Below are 18,458 nucleotides of genomic sequence, written 5' to 3'. Positions count from 1 at the left end.
ATAAAGTCCACGTTATTACGAAATCGCCTCCATACGCAGACCGGCGTTGTGTAATTGCGGGAGGGTCTTCCTTCCCTCCTCGATACATCCTCCTCTAATGGAATTGCACGATCACTCGTTTCACGCGTGAATTCCAGTCGTGACAGTGGCACGAGTGACGTTCCTCCTCCGCAGCAGCTCGGAGGAGGAGTATTTTTGAAACGCTAGGCTCCCGAGATTCGTGAGGCGCAACGCCGCTACTCCGCCGAACGGATAATATCTGGACGGCGAGATTCTATTTCCGCGACGAGTAACAGGTTTTTCTCAGCGGTCGCGAGAGCAGATTTCTCGAAGAAAGTGGGGGAGATCAGATTTTTCAGCAACCCTGCATATCGATGCGAACTCTGCGATGAGATACTGCGCGTTTGACCCAGTTGTAGCAGATATCTTTTATAAAATATTGCAAGATCGCTCGATGCGCGGTATCAATGAAATTTTGGAATTAGTTTTCAAAGCGTTGCTAGCGAGAGGCACTCGCGGCGGAGTGATAAAACTTTTACTGCGCCGCATCGTTTCGCGATCAATAAACCTCCATCTCGATCAAGATATCCGTGTACCATTAAGCCGCGAGGATTTACGCTCCATGGTAAATACACCATAGCGGCATTCGGTTATTAATGTTAATGGTGTTCCTCCATTAATAACCGTGCCAGGGCGAATGGTAACGGCCTGATTACGATCTCGAAAACACCCCATAACGCCGCGCAAACGGGGCGTAGATTCAAGGCGAGTGGGTACCCCTCGTGCATTATTCCTTCTCGAATTACGACCCACGCCAGATACAATCGTCGATCATTGATTCTTTTCCTACAGGGGCGTCTATCGTAACGACACCTGCAGTTTCGCTTCAGTATTCCCGATGAATTTCTCGAACTTGTTGCCGAGGAAGGATGCAAATTCGAAGAGTGCAATTTCTCAGCCGCGGGAACTAGCTATGCGGCACGAACTCGAACACGTTGCTCTTATCGAGCTACCGAGCTGATTTTCCGCGTTCTTCTACTTCCTCGCGGCTTCATCGATCATTCAGGAAGCGAGTCGGATTGACGAAGCGATACGTTTGGCTTAAATATTTCAGCAGCATCCAGGATGGAGCGTTCAACCCTCGCTCCACCTTTATTCCCGGCCAGCGTAAACGGGATTCCGAAAGTACAGGAATATCGGGGCTTTCTCCGGTGTCGGCTGAAACTTGGAGGCGCGAAAATCCGTTCGACAAAAGCGGCGCTCGTCCCAGCCGCGAAAAGTAATTTCCGGGCGAACGACTGTTGGCCGAGCAGTCGGAGCGATGGGGGGGAAAAAAAGAAGGCAAGCTTCCTTTTTCCCCGCCGACTCGTTACAGATTTCCGTCCGGCAGTTCGCATAAAATCAGCAAGTGGCCTCGCAGCACAGCTCCCCCGAGTTGCCTCGCCTGTTCGTTTGAAATCTCGGGAACGTAATTACGAGTCCGTGTGACGCTTCAACCGACTGCACAATAGATCTCGCGTCTCCGACCTACACAGGCCGCGCCGATCGTTCCAGCAGCCGAATGCTGAAACCTGTTGCGACCGAGCGAAACGACCCGATGCCGTCCCTCGCGTCGAATCAGTTTTTTACCTTTTCCTTCTTTTTCCTGGCCTCGCCGGCGCCGCTAAACGCCCCTCCCGAGCCTCGATTCTTTGCACCTCCTGAGGGAAAGATTCATTCCACTCTATTCATTCACTCGTATCGCTGTGGTTCCGACTCCGACGTTATCCCATCGGTGGTGAATTTCTAAATACGTCTCGCGAAAGTACCCTATTGCGAAATTAAAGGGATCAACCGTTGAATGGTCGGTGGCCGTTCGAGGGAACTATATTTGGCAGTAATTGCCACTAAATAATTATCGATCCCGCGCTGATTAATATTATCATGGCAGCGAGCGTTATTATCGCCTATGAAACTAATTTCCTGTCACGGCCAGAGTCACGACGAAGGGCGAATGGCTTGTGGAAATTGTGTTTTCGCTGCAGCTGACGATCGGGAATGGGTCCGTGGGAAAAGGAAAAATTCGCTCTGGGAAAACAGGAGTCGTCGAGGAAACGAGAACAAGTGTCGCATTGGTTTGATCGCGTTGTCTGTAACTTCGTCCCTGGAAATTCAGCGCGAGCGCACCGACGGAAACGCTATTGACTCTCCAAGTTCCGGGTGCCCCCCGTCCAAGGTGGAAACAACTGTGTTCCTCCCAGGGAGAGAGCACTGTTCGCTTATTAGGGTCGCTCCGCGGGTCGTACAAAAGCTTCGCCGAGAACTTCTTCGCGAGCATCGACGAAACGTCGGGCGAAATTTTCTCGATCCTGCCCGCCGCTGGTGTAATAACCTTAGATCCGCCAGGTTCTTCTACATCCTGCAAAAGACACAGTTAGGAAACGTGGTGTGGAGATCCTTCTTTGGGTGGCTTCTTCGTTTCCCGGCAGTAATTACTCGAGCAATAAGTAACCGGTGAAGTAGAACGGCTCGCAAACGACGTTACAGGCTATCGATCCTGAAATTTGCAATCAGCATTGTCGATTCGCGCAATTCACGGTGATAATGGAATCCGGGGAATACACGGACTTAAAATCGAAGCTGATTGTCCACTTTGCGAATGGAATTATCAATGGTGTTCTCCGTTTTCGATAGCCTCGTTTGCTTTGTCACTCGCGCTTTGTTTAGTCTTTCGGGCGGCGCTCTGTTTAATTACGGGGTGTGCAGCTAGACAAAGGCGGAAGTAACGAAGTTCGATTGTTAATGTTTCGTTAAGCGCGCGGCAGGCTCGCCGCCGGTATTGCGCCGTGTGTAACAGGGTTTGTTGCGCGGCATGGCGCCTCGACTCGCCGCGTTGAATTATTCCCCCTCATTCGTTAATTAAAATGCACGAATGCAGGGGAGAACGGAATTAATTCCAGGCACGCGTAACCGATACGGCAAAGGGGTGTTGTTTTATCATTTTTCAGCCGATTGGACTATCCGCGGCGCGTTGAGCGAGGGCCATGCGCAAATCAAACTTTGCGCGGACCAATTTAGTAGCTGCGTGCGCTCATTATTATTCTTGTTGCATCACAGAATTACGCGGACCCGAGATGGTCGCTCGACGCGCGGCGCGGCGTTCCCAAGCCCCGCGACCGTCGCTCCTCGGTTTGCTCGTTTTTTCCAGAGCATTCCGTGGAATGAAAATTTCGCCAGCCCGATGCGGCGGCACTCGTGTTTCTCACGAAATCTCGTTAATTTTTATGTCCCTTCGCACCGGGAGCGGAGAGGGTGGGGGAGCAAATTTCACGCGGACCGCTGTAAACGATGCGCTAATAGGGATGTAACGCCACGTTAAACGTCCTTCTGGGTTTTTCCACGATCGCCCTGCTGGAAAAATGATATTCGTCGCTGGTGGATTTAAAAACGAGACAGGGTGAAGTTCCTTGGAATATTCCCTTTCCTTTTTCATTGCTGGAGAGAACGGTGGATATTTCATGGGTGGTTCGTCCCGCGATTGCCGAGTTAATTGAATTTTTGTCAACCCTCGCGACACCGGCGGATTCCAGCGGGAATTTCATGAATTTTTCCCGGCCCGGCTGCGAGGAAAAGTTTGACCGCATTCGCGCCGTCAGAAAGACGATGCACCCCGACCATCCTTTTCCGCGGGATTACGTCGACGCACCGTCATAATGCGTCATAACACCGCCGACGTTGCTTGTCCTCTCCGCCCGTGCTCCCTTATGCATTGCGACGGCATTAAATAACGCCGCGTATGCGCTCGAAGCGACGCGCTTTTAATTAGAATGAAACGGCCGGGTATTGCATAAAATATCCCCGTTTCGCTGGCTGATAATAAATGTTACCGTGCAACCTTAAAGATAGTAAAAAATGTGCATGCGGCATTGTGATATTTAAAAGAATTTCACGGGACAGAGCGGGGCGGCTTCCTTAATTAGAGTGTACAAGTTCCGCCGTTGTACGAGTTACATCGCGTCCCGTTTAAAGCACCGGCCACCGAGGCTGCTGCAATTTTTTCAATTAAACGGCACGCGCCCGTGGGTTAAACTCGAACAGAAATATCGATTTCTGTGTTACTTTTTGCAACCGACGTGGCACGTACGACGCGACATACGTGTCCGACATCTCCAATTGTATCCTGGTCGCGGGAATTTCGTGGTTTTTCGGTAATCGGCGCACGTAAGGTACTGGGAGATATTAATTGACACTTGGCACGCCTGTAACGCGAACTTTGGGAGACGCGTCGATGGAAATGGGTCATTGTTAAGACAGATACCTATAAGATATAAACCGTCGCCGTGCGGGGAAGCAAACGAAGCGCGATTAAGCGATCCGCAGGATTTCAGCCGAACGATACTTGCCATCGACGAGTCCCCAGTTTCTGCTGGATATCCCCAGTCGATGGAAGCTTTCTGCGCGTTGTTTAAAATCCAGAGGAGGGACCGAGTAACCCGCGTCGCCTCGATAATGACGGAACGAAACGATTTAATAAAGCTGAAAGCGCGGCAAGCGACGTCCGTTGGCATTATAACGCGAGGACTGGAGTCTGGAGGTAGCAGCGAGTCCGTTGGAAAACAGCCGCGTTCGGAAGATTCTCGTCGACAGAAAAGAGTAAACTTCATTTCCATTTCCACGGCATCCTGAACTCTGTACGCGACCGAAATACAGACCAGATCTGCATCCGATACGTGGCATTAATCGGGCAACCAGCTTCGACATCTTCGATTTCCTTTTCACCCTCGTTACAGGAAAAACGTTGCGTTTAAGGGGTTGTACCTAGTCAGACGGCTGAAAAGAGGCGAATACTTGTGAATTTTTTTTTGAAGAAGCGGAAGCGTATATTTTTACAAAACTTTTTGCGTTTAAAAGAGCAACATTTAAAGAACATTTGGTAATTTTTTCGTAGAAAAATATTTACGTTTATAATAAAGTAACAACCGATATTCAAGAAGCAATTTTAAAAATTTGGTTTTGCGGTGAGCACTGCCATTCGGAACCAGATTATCTAAAATCAAAAAACAAAAAAGATTTCGTTAGTATATTAATGTATCCTCAGGGTGACGGAGAGATTTTTCCAAAATATTAATTTAAAACAAAATAGCGGCTATTTAAAGTTGAAATCCTGATTTTTTCGCGTGATTTTTGCAAAAATATACGCTTCCGCTTCTTCAAAAAAAAAAATCACAAATATTCGCCTCTTTTCGACCGCCTGACTAGGTATAATCCCTTAAAGAAACAGGAGTATGTATGGAAATCTACCTGCTTTCACCCCCCGCGGAGGGTTGAAAGTTGAAAGCCAAGCGCGAACGAACCCTTCCGACTCCATAAGATCCAAGATACTGCGATCATTACGTAGGGACGAAGGTTGATTATAACCGCGGGCCGGAGCTGCTGGCGATTGTATTAGTCAACGGTTATTGCATAATACGTCGGTCGTTAACGTCCTACCGGCGATGCACCCCGGTTACGTAACACGACGCCATCGTAAACAGATTGTTTACCGCGTTCCAGGTCAAAGCTCAAACACTGCCCGGCGATCCGCGCTAATTAAATTTAATTCCGCGATGGAGACCAGTCGGTGGAGTTCAGGTCGTCGCGGGGCGAGTGTATTTGCGCGATTGCTAGGGGTCACGCGCCACAGAACCCCGATCGAAATTTTCGCGCCGAGCTCGAAGCCAACGGAGATCGTGCGAGGGGCAGGATTACGCCTAGATTTACGGAAGACAATCATGGATTCGCGTCGCTTACCCGGCATTCCCTGGCGTCCTCGCGGCAAATTATCCCTGAGTGCCTCTGACCACCATTGTTCCCAGGGCCTCGGCTGGAAATATGGATAAACAAACGCCACGGCTTTAATTAGTGGCAGGCTGAGAGCGAAAGTAGCCGGCTAACTCGCTGGCTCTCCTTTAACGAAGCAATCGAGCGTGCTCGCGCGCATTTTCTCGGCAGAGGCGCGGGGAAGCTGCCAGTTGACTTGTAAACGAACAGAGAGACGCGACTGACATTGCCCCTTTTAAAGCAATATGCTTGACAGTCTGGAAGTCAAAGGGGAACATTCCTACGGAGAACAAAGGGTGATTTAAAATGTCATTCCGCCGAGCAATTTTGCAGTCCAACCTTCTCCAAATTGCATTCCCCTGTTCTGTACCCTTTCGCGCCACGTTTCCCCTAACGTAGTGCAGACGTAATGGATCCACGGCACGATAGCTGGTCTCTTCTTTCAGGATCTGTACACCAGGCGTCAGCGGTAATCGCGGGATTACTGGCTCGCGTCACGATTCGCCTAGGAATGCATAATCTTAGCTCTCCGTGGACATAGCTATGCACCGCGACACTTGTATGCAAGCTCCTGCATAAACGTCGGCGGTGTTATACATATGCATACACAGCTTGATCCGTGCACCGATGCGTTCCGTCACGACAGCCTCGTGGATATTTCGCCGGTGAATATATAAATATTCGCCAGTTCCCGCTGGCCCGTGGATCCCGTTTAGCGCGGCCTCGGCAACGCAAATTTTCACCTCGGACTCGTTTCGTTGTGTTTTTTCAATTAACAGCTCGCTGGAACGACAAGCACAGGATAGCCGCGCGCAGCATCCCCCAGAGTGTTTATTTCCGACACGTTATTTCAAAGTAACAACTAGATACTAGTACTGGCCTACTTCGAACTTTATCCCGCCCTACACGCGTGATCACCTCGGTCGAAACAGTTCGCCAACCCGAGCTCGCAGGATTTTCGCCCATCATCCCCGGACATTTAATTCGTTACACTTCGTTAATTACCGCGAAAGGGTGCCAGCGTGCAAAGGCTTCCGCGTTAATTGCGAAATTAAATCCCTGCATTTCGCGCGGCAGACGCCGCGAGAAAGAAGCACGTTGCCGCGGAGCTGGTTTATTGTTAGGACACTGTAGCTGATGCTCGAATTACTATTTCATAAAGCGTAATGCTCCAAAGTAGTTGGTGTATCGGAATGGAAGCTGTTCGCGTGCAACAAGGCAGAGAACGGACGGGAACGCGAGCGGCGCTCCTCTTTGTATTAAAAAGAAAGTGGATTTACCCACGAGTCGAGTCAACAATAACCACCGCGCTCCTCACGGGCCAAGAAACTTTCATGATACACCGGTTAGGTGTACTCGTCGGCGTGGCCCTCGAGAAACTCCGTTTCCTCCGTTTTCAACTTTTTGATCCGAGAACAGCTTACGAAATCATTCAAGCGCTCCCGCAGACGTCTCGAGCCCCAATCCCAGGGCTCCGGTGTCGCCGTCTCAGCCACCGTTTCGCTTCTATTTCCCCTTAAACGTTCGCCGGGAATATTTCTCCGCGCCTCAGCCCAGGCCTGTTTTCCAGAAACGTGCGCGGATCCAGTCTCTTCGTTGATAAACCATCGAATCGCATCAGCGGACTGATTAAAATACCGACGAGCCTCCGCTAAATTATCGCGCGTCTCGGACGAGGCAAGAGTGCGGGGCGGCGTTCGTTAATTAATAACTACAGAGTCACGGGTTCGTAAACGGATTATGCGTTTCTGAACCGTCAAAACGGCGAGCGGTTGGTGTACATCCAGCAGCCGGGCGAAACGATGCACGTATACACACGACGTTCCCCTGAATTAATAGGTGCCACGACGTGCACGTCAGCCTGTTAATGCAATGTAGGTACCTGGTGTATACCTGTCATTTCCGCCAGCCTGCACGCGCACGCGTGTGTAGGCGACGACACGTTGATGGCGTTCAAGTTTCCGCTGAATTGATATCGTGACGATCAGTGTAGCTACAGTGAAGTATTCCGTGGCTCCCGCGTTATTTCATTTCTAATTCTCGTACCGGTGTACCAAATTATTCCCTGGTATCCCTCGACCGTAACGCACAGCTGAAACTGAAATTGCCCGAGCCATTCGGAGCCGGCCAGCTCGCCACGACTCCTCGAAGACGCGATAAAACGTTCCGTGCGCGGGAAAAGAATACTCGGGGGCAGACGTTGTTGTAATATATCGGAGCATCGGGGCACCGATTAAACCCAGATTTTCCTCTAAGTACGTCGTAAAACTGATGTATGTAAGCCTCGCGTAGAATGCGTTCTCGATATTCCTCGGGGCAAGCTCCGCGAGATTTGCCCGGGAAAAGGAATACCTCGCGATTACTTAACCCCCGGGAGTTGAATCTTCCGCCGCGTGTCGTTCATTTCCCGTCTGGGCACGGAACGGGGAATTAAAGCCTATCCTTGTCCAAGCGATCGCTCACTCGAAGGGCCGCATTGCCTCTGCAGACGTGTTCTCAGCAATGCGTTTCGCTTGTACAGCGTCGAGGAATTTCATTAAGAATCGAGGACTTAATTCTTTGAAGAGAACAACGTTGCATTGTTATTTAAATAAAGAGCCGGCAGGAATCCCTTGCTTTACTCCTCGGTGTATCCTTATGCCATTACATTGGATAACGCTGTTCTCGCAATAGTCTTAGTACAATTTTGCGTCGACGCAAAAATGACTCGAATAGCTGGATCTCAGGAGCGTAGCAGACTTAGGTATTCTCACTTACGATAAACGGAATTGGAATACCTAAATATGTCTCATCGTATGGACGACGGGAAGTATTACTGTTTTTTTTTATTTTCGCAAACCGCTGTAAGACCGCGTGTACGATAAAGAACAATAAAAACGTCTCTGGTGCGGATGTAAGCGTCGATCACCCGTCGCGAGACAAAGAACAGGCGGGAGAATGGTGGCTGAAAGCTTTTTTCAGTGTTCCACCACCCACTGTTCGCGCGATGATTCAGGTGGAGTGCTGCCCCGTCGATTCTCGCGGTGCAACACGGCACGGGGGAACTTCTCCGGGGCGGAATCGGAATTACAAAGTAGCCCTTTCATCAAAGTTTTCAGAACTCGGCTCGACGGTGCTCCCTCGGCGAACAATCCAAGTCTCTCTCTGTCGGGCCTCGAGCTAAACGTCTAGTTAACGGGTCTAATGACGGCTGATTAATCGACGTTTGTCCCGATTCAAGCCCGCTTTACGTACGTGCGTGTGCCTTTGGTGAGCGTCGGGCAAACGAATCTACCACGTGGAGCTTCGTAAATCGCGGTATTATTGCGAGTCGACAGCCGATCAATGCGCAATCAATCATCGGGGGGCGTAATGTCAACAACGAGAACCCGAGAGTTCGGGAGATGGGGCGCGTGGATGCTGGGACGACAATCGGCGCGATTGAATCGAGGAGATTTATTGGACGTCTGGATAAACTCGTGGCAGCCGCTGCAAGCTGTGCACCATGCAAGACAATCCCCGCTTTCATCCTATACGCACTACTCCGTCGTTACAATCATCTTATGTGACGATTCGCATGATTCACGGCGCTTAATTCATCCCCGCTAGCTCGAGGATGCGTTTCCACCGCGGCGCGCTGGGAAGGTGAAACGTATAAGCCCGGGTTTCTCCGTTAATTCCATCGCGTTAATCAAGGCTCGTGCAAGCATCAATTGCTGGACATAATTTGACTGGACAAGAGTGTCCTGACGAGCGCGATTGAGTTTCAGAGTCTGACAATCCCAAGGGACATAGTGGAGTGAACGGGAATGAGTGTTCGATTGGATTTCACAACGGTATCGCGGTGCACAAAAGAGCCCGATGCGTCATCGATGTGCAACGCGAATTTTGCGCGTTGCCAAAACGAAGCGGGCGGTACTCTGCTGTTCTGGGGACGAGCAGCGAGAGCAGCCAACGGCAGGATCTCCCGTTATGAATCTTCCAGTTCTACTCTCTGAATTGTGCGGGGAACTGGACTGGAATATACGAGAAGTCGTGCGAAAAATGGGTAGAGGAGCAGAGCTTTAATAAATCAACGTGCAAGTAGCAGGAAAATTTTGTGACTCGGCTGTCAGTTCCGCGCAATGCTGCACGGCGGCTTCATATTAGATTTTCTTTGGAATTTATCTCGATGACGTCGCAAAACCTGTAACGCAGGGGGTCGTTAAGGACTGGTCAGTCGTAGTAGCTGGGCACGCTGATATAGGAAACATTTTTCGAAAAGCGGACTCCTCTTTTGCAGCCGGTGGAATTTCCGCGGACCAGCAGAGCGTAAAAACTCTCGGTGGTTTCTTTCAGGATTTTCAGGATGTGGTTCAGGCAAGAACCGCAGCCAGCCATTCCATGCCGAGTTTATTTGAAATTTTGTTACCTCGCGCGACTCTTGACAGTCCATTTATTGGGGACGTTCGATTCTCCGACCGGGAACCATTTCATAGTTTATCCAAGATGTACTGCAACCGACGTGTTAGATATCAAACATCATCTCTCCGTGTGATCGGGTTAGGCATTACACTTGGAGGTTATGCAATGAAAAATAGTGCTAGCGGAGCGTTGTAAGTAGCCTGTAGATTAATTCCTACCTGGTAATTTGATGAGAAAACGGTAGTAAATGGGCTGCGGGTGATAACCGAGGTGCACTTAAGTTCGTTTACAACGAGCTTGTACGCGCGGCAGAAATACGGGATTTTGGTTAGACCGTGCGAAGAAAATACGATGTCAACAAATTTCCTTGCAAGAAGGTAGTATCTTGGCGATAAATTACTTCCTCCGCTCGTTAACCCGGGGCACAGTGCTGTCGGGGCGCCCAACGTCCGCGGCTGTACACGCGTTTTCTTCGAATAAATCCGAAGTTTCGCCGTAACAGGCTGCTCGACGTGCAGCTCGCTTAAAAAAAAAACACCCGCCCTCTTCGCGTCTCTCTGATTACCACAACAATACGAAACTTCCTACTTGCTCCGGAACAGGGCAACTTAACCGCGACATCAACGCGGCGGGACTGGAAGTCGATCGATCCTGGTCCCCGTGGCGAGAAGAGACTTGGAAATTCTTTTCACGATCCGTGCAATGATCGCGCGACGCGGCGCATGGAATCATACGTCATCTCTCTAACGATGTTCTAAACGAGGCTTCGTTTGTTGCAACTGAGGCTTCGTTTGAGGGATTACGATTCCTCCGAAAAGATTATTCCACGCGCTTATCCCGAATCTTGCGTAGTTCTTTCATCTAAACCGATTAGATTGTTCTTTGAGGAAAGGGGGATTTTACAGGCAAAGGGTGAGTAAGATTAGGATCGGATAGTGGGGAATGAAGAGTGAACGAGAGAAGAGATAGGAAAAGGGTAGAGGTCGGATAATGCAGGGAGAGCGTAGATCTAAAATAAGGAAAAGGGAGGAAGGATATTGGAGGCTGCATGCAACAGGGGTGGGAGACAAAAAACTATAGGTACCTACTACATATTATACAAATTAATGTTCCGCTTTATTCACATAAAGTTGTACCTACGTGTATATACGTATCCCTTGAAATACCTATCGATACAGCGCGATGATTCCTAATCAGGGAACTGTTCGGAAAGTTCGTGATGGGGTAGTTTCTCGTGGTTAGATGCACAACGGCAGATATACACGTTTCGAGAGGCACCAGGATGGACGGCAGCGGACAGCGTTTAATCACGATTTCACGTTGAACGCGATTCGAATGGACGTGCTCCTTCCGCGGCAAAACCATCGAAAGATGGATGCTGCAATCGCGTGCCCCCAACGAGACGAATCTAATTACCCCGTCGAAACAGGGTCCGGCTGAATTACGAGGCCACGTAATCCGCGAGCGTCGGGCGAGCTTGGTTCGATCGAATCGCGGTTTCCCGTGCCAAAAACGTCGCCAGTAACCCCGTTGTTAATGAGGCTGGATATTTTATTTCCTGCTGGGCGACTGCTCCTTTTTCCCTCTGTCATTGTTTCGCCACTCGGGCCCACTCGGATCGTTTAATTCACCAACCGAGGAATAATTGAGAGATAAGAATGGAATGAAGAAAACGTGCCAGCGCCGCGACGAAAATGAATTGCGACTCGGGGCTCCCTAATGAATTACACCGTCACTTTATATTTTTTCCTAATTAATGGACGCCATCTATTAAGCGCAGGAGCGTCGCTAGATTGCTTCGCTCTTGGCCGTTCTTTTCTCCTTTCGGTCGAGGTTACACCCTTGGAGTTTCTCCTTTTATCGATTCCCCGCGTTGTTTTTTTTTCTTCTCTTTCTCGCGTAATCTGTCGGCGGCAGGCTATTCTCGAGGTCTCGTCGAGAGGCTCGGACCGAAGGGCAAAAGAATCTTGGGGGGACTGTAGGGAGCGGCGTACGGAGAGCGGGTACTCGACACTGAGTGCACGCAAATTTCATTAAAAACGTTTCTTCGCCGCCTACCCCGCCCTCTAATTTGCTCGATCGCTCGGCGCAGGCGGGGTGGTCGCCGGGACGACATAATGAAATAATGAGGCCCCGCTTGAATCGCATTAAACGAGGCCCGTATTTTGCAAGTAATATTCTGCATAACTCTTTCTAACCGCAATTTACGAGCTGCCGAGAGAGTAAATAAGAGATGAGGAAGAAACCATGGAAACATGGCCGCGGCGGCGTCTCACCCCCGTGCGCCCTTTAACGAACCCAGCGCGGACCAGCACGCGTTGCGTGCACTAACGAAAACGAATCGCAGCCACCGGCAGCGATAATGAATTCGAATCGATTTACCGCTTTCCTCGCGTCGCTCCGGCGAAACAGCGACTCTCGATATTGGCGCGCGGCGGGATCTATGTAGCCCGCAAAATGGCCACGGTGATTTACTCTATCGGTCGCGGCAAATAAATTCCGCGGAATATGACAGAGACCGTTGGGGCATCACGATTTATCTTCGCGCCCAGTAGATTTATTTGCAAAACACGTCGGGCACGGCTAGCCGCGAGGCAGCGTAAACAAAAAGTGCCATCCATGTAGTTGAATCGACGGCGGATGAACAAATAGTCCCGTCCCGCACCTCGGCTAAGCAAATAATTTTCTCTCATAAACTAGGCGTGCTAATGAAGCGTGCATCGACTTGCGAACGCAACCTCGCCGGCCGGTATTTATTAGTACGAAGCGCGCAGCAACGCTATACAAACATCGCAGCACTTTGCACGAAACGAAACGTAACTACAAAGTAGTTGATGAATCCTTGAAGCGATCCTTCGCTAGACCTCGTCCTTGGCGCAGAAGGCAGGATTCTCACGGGATCCCCGCGCGTCGTAGGCTAATTTCGGACAGCTCTTACGGAGGTCGTCCGTGCCGGTGGCATCCTTGGGAATGGCGTCAACGGATCTGGCTGGGTCGCTGATGACTTCCGTCAGCTGCATCGCCGTGGCGAGCCTCGACGCCTGAAAGCAGAGAGTTGCACGCGATTCGTCAGCGTCCTGACTTTTCGAAAGTTGCCACCGTGCCACGGCTTCCTCTGTTCAATTGTGCACGAGCAACGTCCGTTCTCGACAACGAAATCGAACGCTGCTCGCCCAATTGCCAGCCAGGGAACTATGCCCGGGCAAAGAGGCAAAAGCGGAACACCTGTCTGAACGCTTCGTCGCGCGTATACACAGGTTGATACGGCAAAGGACGGGGGCTGCCACTTCCAATCGCTGTCGAAATTACACGAACTCTCGCGTCTTCGAATCTTGCGATGCCTTCGAAACAGGCGTTCGCGCCGAAGAATTATTATAAACGAAGTTTTAGGAGCGAGGAAGTTCGATTTCCTCAAAGTTCCACCGTGGATAATTTGAATAGATTATTATTTCATGTAGCGAAAGGTGTGCTCGGAGTTTATTGTAAAGTTCATTTGCTGTAGCTTCTTCGGAACGCGTTAGACGACAAGAAGATCCGCGAGCCCCACATTCAGTCCTCGTAAATCACGAATCCTACCTGAAAGCAGATAACCTCGTTTTATGTTATCAACTAACCTTGTTCCAGTTCAGACAGTCTGTACGCCGCTTATTTTAACCGTTTCTCTTTTTTTCCGTAACTCAATGCTCCTAACTTCTACGCCGCGCCGATGCTACGGATCCCGGTTCGTCGAGTGAATTTCTTTGGGGACGATTAATTTCCGTGGAAACTTGATTTTTCAATGCTCGTTGGATTAGCAGGAATTATGCCCCGGTTCGATACACCGGCGGACCCGGACTCCGCTCCGTTGCGAATCTCGCGATCACGTAAAAAGCTATCGAACGATGTTCCCGCGTAATACGATCTTTAGAAACGAACCAATCGGCTCTGGTTTTCAGGCAATTTAATTACTCTCCGCGCCATCGAGCACGCTGCTCCCGGTCGCCTGACTTATTACAAGATTAAAAGTAAGCCGAGAGGGAAAAGTTGTGTCATCCGCGGATGCATCGCTTACGCGAACGAGCTCTCTAATTTACCCTCCCATGCGTTCGCCCCGGTTTTTCTGCTTCTGCAAAACGTCGTTTATTCCCGAACTCCATCCCCGTTCAATTATGCGCTTCATCCGGACCTTTCAGGCACGGTTCTGCCGCTGGTTCACGCTTGCTGTTCTCTTCGGTTAAAATTCAAGGGAATATACTTCCTCCATACTCAGTTTCAGCTGGCACCCAGCAATTTCTTTTTCCCGTGAATATAAAAATTTAAGTAGCCCTTGTTACTTCATTTGCACAAGCTAAATGTAGCTTCACGCCGGGAATGTAAAAGGGCTTTCCGCTTGGGCGATAATTACGTCGCCCACTGACCACCGGTGAGGGCGTACTTTGAAAACTCCGAAGCGTCTGGACTTAAAACTTTTGAAAATTAGCCCGCAGCGTTCGCCGAAGGCTATACGCGCTGCACGAACCTCCCTGGTTTGTTCATTTTTCTGATAACAATAACGAGTCGCTTTGCTTTCATTTTGTGTGGCACGTAATTACATACTTCGTCAGCATTGTTTCGCTGAAAATTCGCTGAGAATTCGAGGAAAAATTGGAAAGTATCGCGGTGTGTTTGATCGGGAATGCGAAATAAGGGGGGTGGCTCGGCGGTCGAGTTCACCGCAAACCTTTAACCCGAGCCGCTGGGCCGAAAATTCTGTAAACATTTAACAAACCCGCTGGCAATTTTCCAGTTCCCTCTCGAGCGCGACCCCTGCTCGCCCCCGTTTCGACCGTTCCGCGGGAGCTGTGATTTAAAACTCGTTACCTTTCGCCTGTCCCGGTGGGCGGAATACAAAATCCAGATAATGTAGGACACCATTATTATAGCTGGTATGCAGACGCCAGCCACGGTCGATGCATCCCGCAGCAGGACATGATGCACGCCGAGCAACGTGATCGCGAGCACTGCCCCGCCTGCGACGTATCTTCCGGTGCGACGTTGTTCCTCCTGACAACACATGATAAATATCCAGTCAGCATTTCGGGCATTTCGCGAATGGCCGTTTCTCCATCATTCTTCCGACACAGTTTGCGCGCCTGTGTACGTACTCGGAGGCTCTGCGCTGTAAGCGCGGGAGCAAAGAATATTTCAGGCAAAGTAGAGGGTATACATCAATACACGGGAAGTAACATAAACGCAGCAAAGTAATGGACGAGGTTCGGTAAAAATTGCCGCTATAAAAGCTGACTTCTCGAGGCAATATAACTCGGTTCGAGGCTAAAAGAAAAATACCGCCTCCGTAACTAGGAGGAATAGATTTATGAAGGGTGACTGGGAGGATGAAGTGCCGGGTGGCTCGTTTCGAAGATGGATAAAGTTGCAAGCGTGTCTTTAGGGATAGAATTGAAGTCGAAAGAGGTCGTTTAGGAAGCGGAGCGAGAGGATGTAGACAAATGTGAGTTCGATGTGTCTTGCGGATCGTAACGACCTTTTAATCGCGCTGCTGGCTGAGAACTGTAGGTACTTGCGACTGGGAAGGGTACAGTGAATTTTAAACCGGCAGGAATAATTCATGGGAAGCGACTAAGGGTGAGGAATCAGGTGGAATAAGATTTCAGGACACCTGTGTCAGCGGGGCCGAAATTGAAATGGAGAGAGGATGCATAAGGGAGGTGAATTTTTACAAACTCCGGACACGAAATCAATAAGATGTACTTAGAGTCAAGTCCCATCAGCTGTTGCCTGTTGAAACAAATTTGAAGAAGAGAGAGTCACCGGAATCAAAGCTGAAGTTTGAAGTATTGGGCAACGTGTTTGAAAGAGGGTCGACTGCAGTTACCAAAGGAGAGGGTAAAATAAAAAGAGACCTCATTTGTACAGATAGCCAGCGAACTGTAAATACATTGATGAGGTCCTCCTACAGACCCGAGCGAATGTTTAACCTGGAATGGAACAAAGCGCGCCGGAAATACGAACGGAAAGAAACAAGGCGCATATTTATGCGATTCTCGGGGGGCGGGGGGGGGGGGAGGCCGCAGGATTTCGTTAACCTGGTTCCTATCTCATCAGCCGCGGGTTCGACGAGATTGCGCGTCAAAGACAAAAAGGGGAGAAAGAGAACACCCACTGGTCACGGGCGGCATTAAATTTTGGATAGCGATCTCGGCCGACGTGACAGCTCCATTTCCATTCGCGCGACACCGATGCAATTTAACCTGTCGCGAGGCTATTTTGCATTCCGCGTTGCCGTCGCAGGTGGAACGGTGGAGTGGAGAGCAGGCAGCCGCGGGTACCGACGTTTTCCTATTATTACACATATTCAAATTGAACCACCGCCGCGCCGGATGTAGATAGCCACGACGCAGAAGTGGCCTGTTCCGTGATCTATTTCGCCCGTAAGCCGCGTAAGCAGGAACCCCCGAGGCGTGAGTCGCAAATACGCGAACGTCCGTACCGTGTGCACTGTGCAGAATCGCCACGATCCCTTGATGGTGGGCGAATCGATCAAACGAATTCTCCGCGATTGCTGGAAAGATCGGGTGTCCGATCAATTTCATTGGACACCGTATTCTATCGAGTTGGATGCTATCACCGGCTGCGTATGAGCGATTTAGTGCCATCGATAAGGTGTGAAACTTCCAATCGAACTAACCGTGGTCGTAACAGTATCCAGGGTGTCCCTCGAAGAGGAGGCTTCCGACCTGAGCGGCATGGCCGTGACAATGACATAAAGCACCTTCACCCGACAGATTTAAATAATCCTCCGCGATGGAGATATTCCGTTGGCTTCGCTTGTAACCTTTCTTCTCGCGCGAGCATAGATCATCGAGATTCCGCCTGTGATTCAATCTTCGAAGCGCTGTCGACTCAGGCGACGACACGAGCCATTGGAAAGCGAGAGGAGGCCTCCTCCGGCGCGCATTTTATCGCGCGTCCTATCACTGGCACCGCCGGGGTGGGCTTCCACCACGGGAGCACGTCCCTCGGCGAACCTATTCCCTCAGGAAAAACGCGATACCGGGAATTCCTTCGCGAAATTTACGAGCATAGTTGGCGTTAAATTAAACGTTTACGTCTCCGCGGGGAGTCTGGTTTAATTAGAGACAGGAAAGGAGCGCGAAGCACGTCGGCAAGAAATAGAAATCGCGGCGGTCTCGATCGTCAACGGTTCGACGTCGTAAAAGCACCAATCCTTGCCCCGTCGTAACGCTCGTCCGCTGAGAAATATAATCACCCACGCTTCTGAGAACCACGCCGACCAGAATGTTCACTATCAAAGTTCCGGATAAGGTCATCCCTCGCGAACTTTCACGTGGGTCTCGCAACGGGAACAAGTATTACACTATTTCGTCCTCTTCCTCCGGGAAGATTTCCGATTCGTTGAGTTTACACGGAGCACGGAGCAACTCGTTCACCGAGCTCCCGATAAACGATCACGGAAGACCTCTCGCGAGAATTTGCCACTTGATCGATCCCCGAGGGTGGCCCGCGTTCTCCAGCCGTGGAAGCTCCTCGAGCTCGGGCGACAGCGAGGAAAGTGAAATCGCGAGCGATCGGGGGGAGGATGTATCGGCAGCGTTTTCAAGAACAGCGCCAGCCTCGCTTTTACAACGCCTCCCGGCACAATATAGCCGGGCAAGCCAGCTAGCATAATAAACGAATAACACGATCGGACCGACACACCCACGTACATAGACGCTCGACTCCTCTCAAACATGGCGAGCTCGCGGCGCTGAGCGGATCGACGATCGAAGGTAGCCGCCTTTGCCAAAATTAGACGATCCTTTCCTTTCGCGTTTCGCGGAATCGCTCGTTACTGCCACCGCGGCTGCCCTCCGGTAAAATTCCTCGACCAACCACGCGCACCGTCGCGGAAAGCGAATTTCCCGGGGCTCGCCTCAACAATTTTTTAATGAACGTCGCGAGCACGACCGTCCGCGGGTGAACTTCGGTCGAAAGCTCCGTTAAAGGTCGACGAGGTAAGGGTGTTTCTTGGAATTACTTTTATCTTAAGGCTTCTTGAATAGGGCATAGAGGAGTATTAAGTTGAAAGTCTGATTGAAAGGAGGAGAGTCTGGGTTTTATTTGCTAGTAAAATCCTCCAATTATCTTCCCCGGATTTCTAGCAGGGACTTCGATTCCATAAATTTGCATATCAACTTTCCAATCAGTGGAAGCAACTCGGCAAATTAGGTTCGCAAAAATCTGTGGAGGCGGCAGCCTTCTTACAATCTGTACTCGGAGTGTCCTGTACAAGATCC

The 18,458-nt window shown here is 50.3% G+C and overlaps 2 protein-coding genes across 2 annotated transcripts in view; both read right to left on the bottom strand.

The window, feature by feature from the left end:
* Window positions 1-10,745, bottom strand: part of LOC143372160 (ras-related protein Rap-1) — a 42,951-nt gene extending 32,206 nt beyond the window's left edge. Inside the window, exon 1 of the mRNA XM_076818110.1 lies at window positions 10,401-10,745. The gene's annotated coding sequence lies outside the window, so the exon portion shown is untranslated. The remainder of the gene's footprint in view (window positions 1-10,400) is intronic.
* A 1,328-nt stretch (window positions 10,746-12,073) lies between these two features.
* LOC143372127 (uncharacterized) lies at window positions 12,074-17,920 on the bottom strand. The gene is made up of 3 exons (XM_076818048.1): window positions 16,850-17,920; window positions 15,022-15,204; window positions 12,074-13,223 (listed from the first exon to the last, which is right to left on the bottom strand). Exons 1-3 carry the CDS (start codon window positions 16,907-16,909, stop codon window positions 13,041-13,043), a joined length of 426 nt encoding a protein of 141 aa, XP_076674163.1. The 5' UTR covers window positions 16,910-17,920; the 3' UTR covers window positions 12,074-13,040.
* Between the last annotated feature and the right edge of the window lie 538 nt (window positions 17,921-18,458).

Source organism: Andrena cerasifolii, chromosome 8 (assembly GCF_050908995.1).
Source record: "Andrena cerasifolii isolate SP2316 chromosome 8, iyAndCera1_principal, whole genome shotgun sequence".
NCBI classification, from domain to species: Eukaryota; Metazoa; Arthropoda; class Insecta; order Hymenoptera; family Andrenidae; genus Andrena; species Andrena cerasifolii.
Note: the sequence above shows the minus strand (reverse complement) of the source record. Positions and strands in the feature narration are given on the sequence as shown.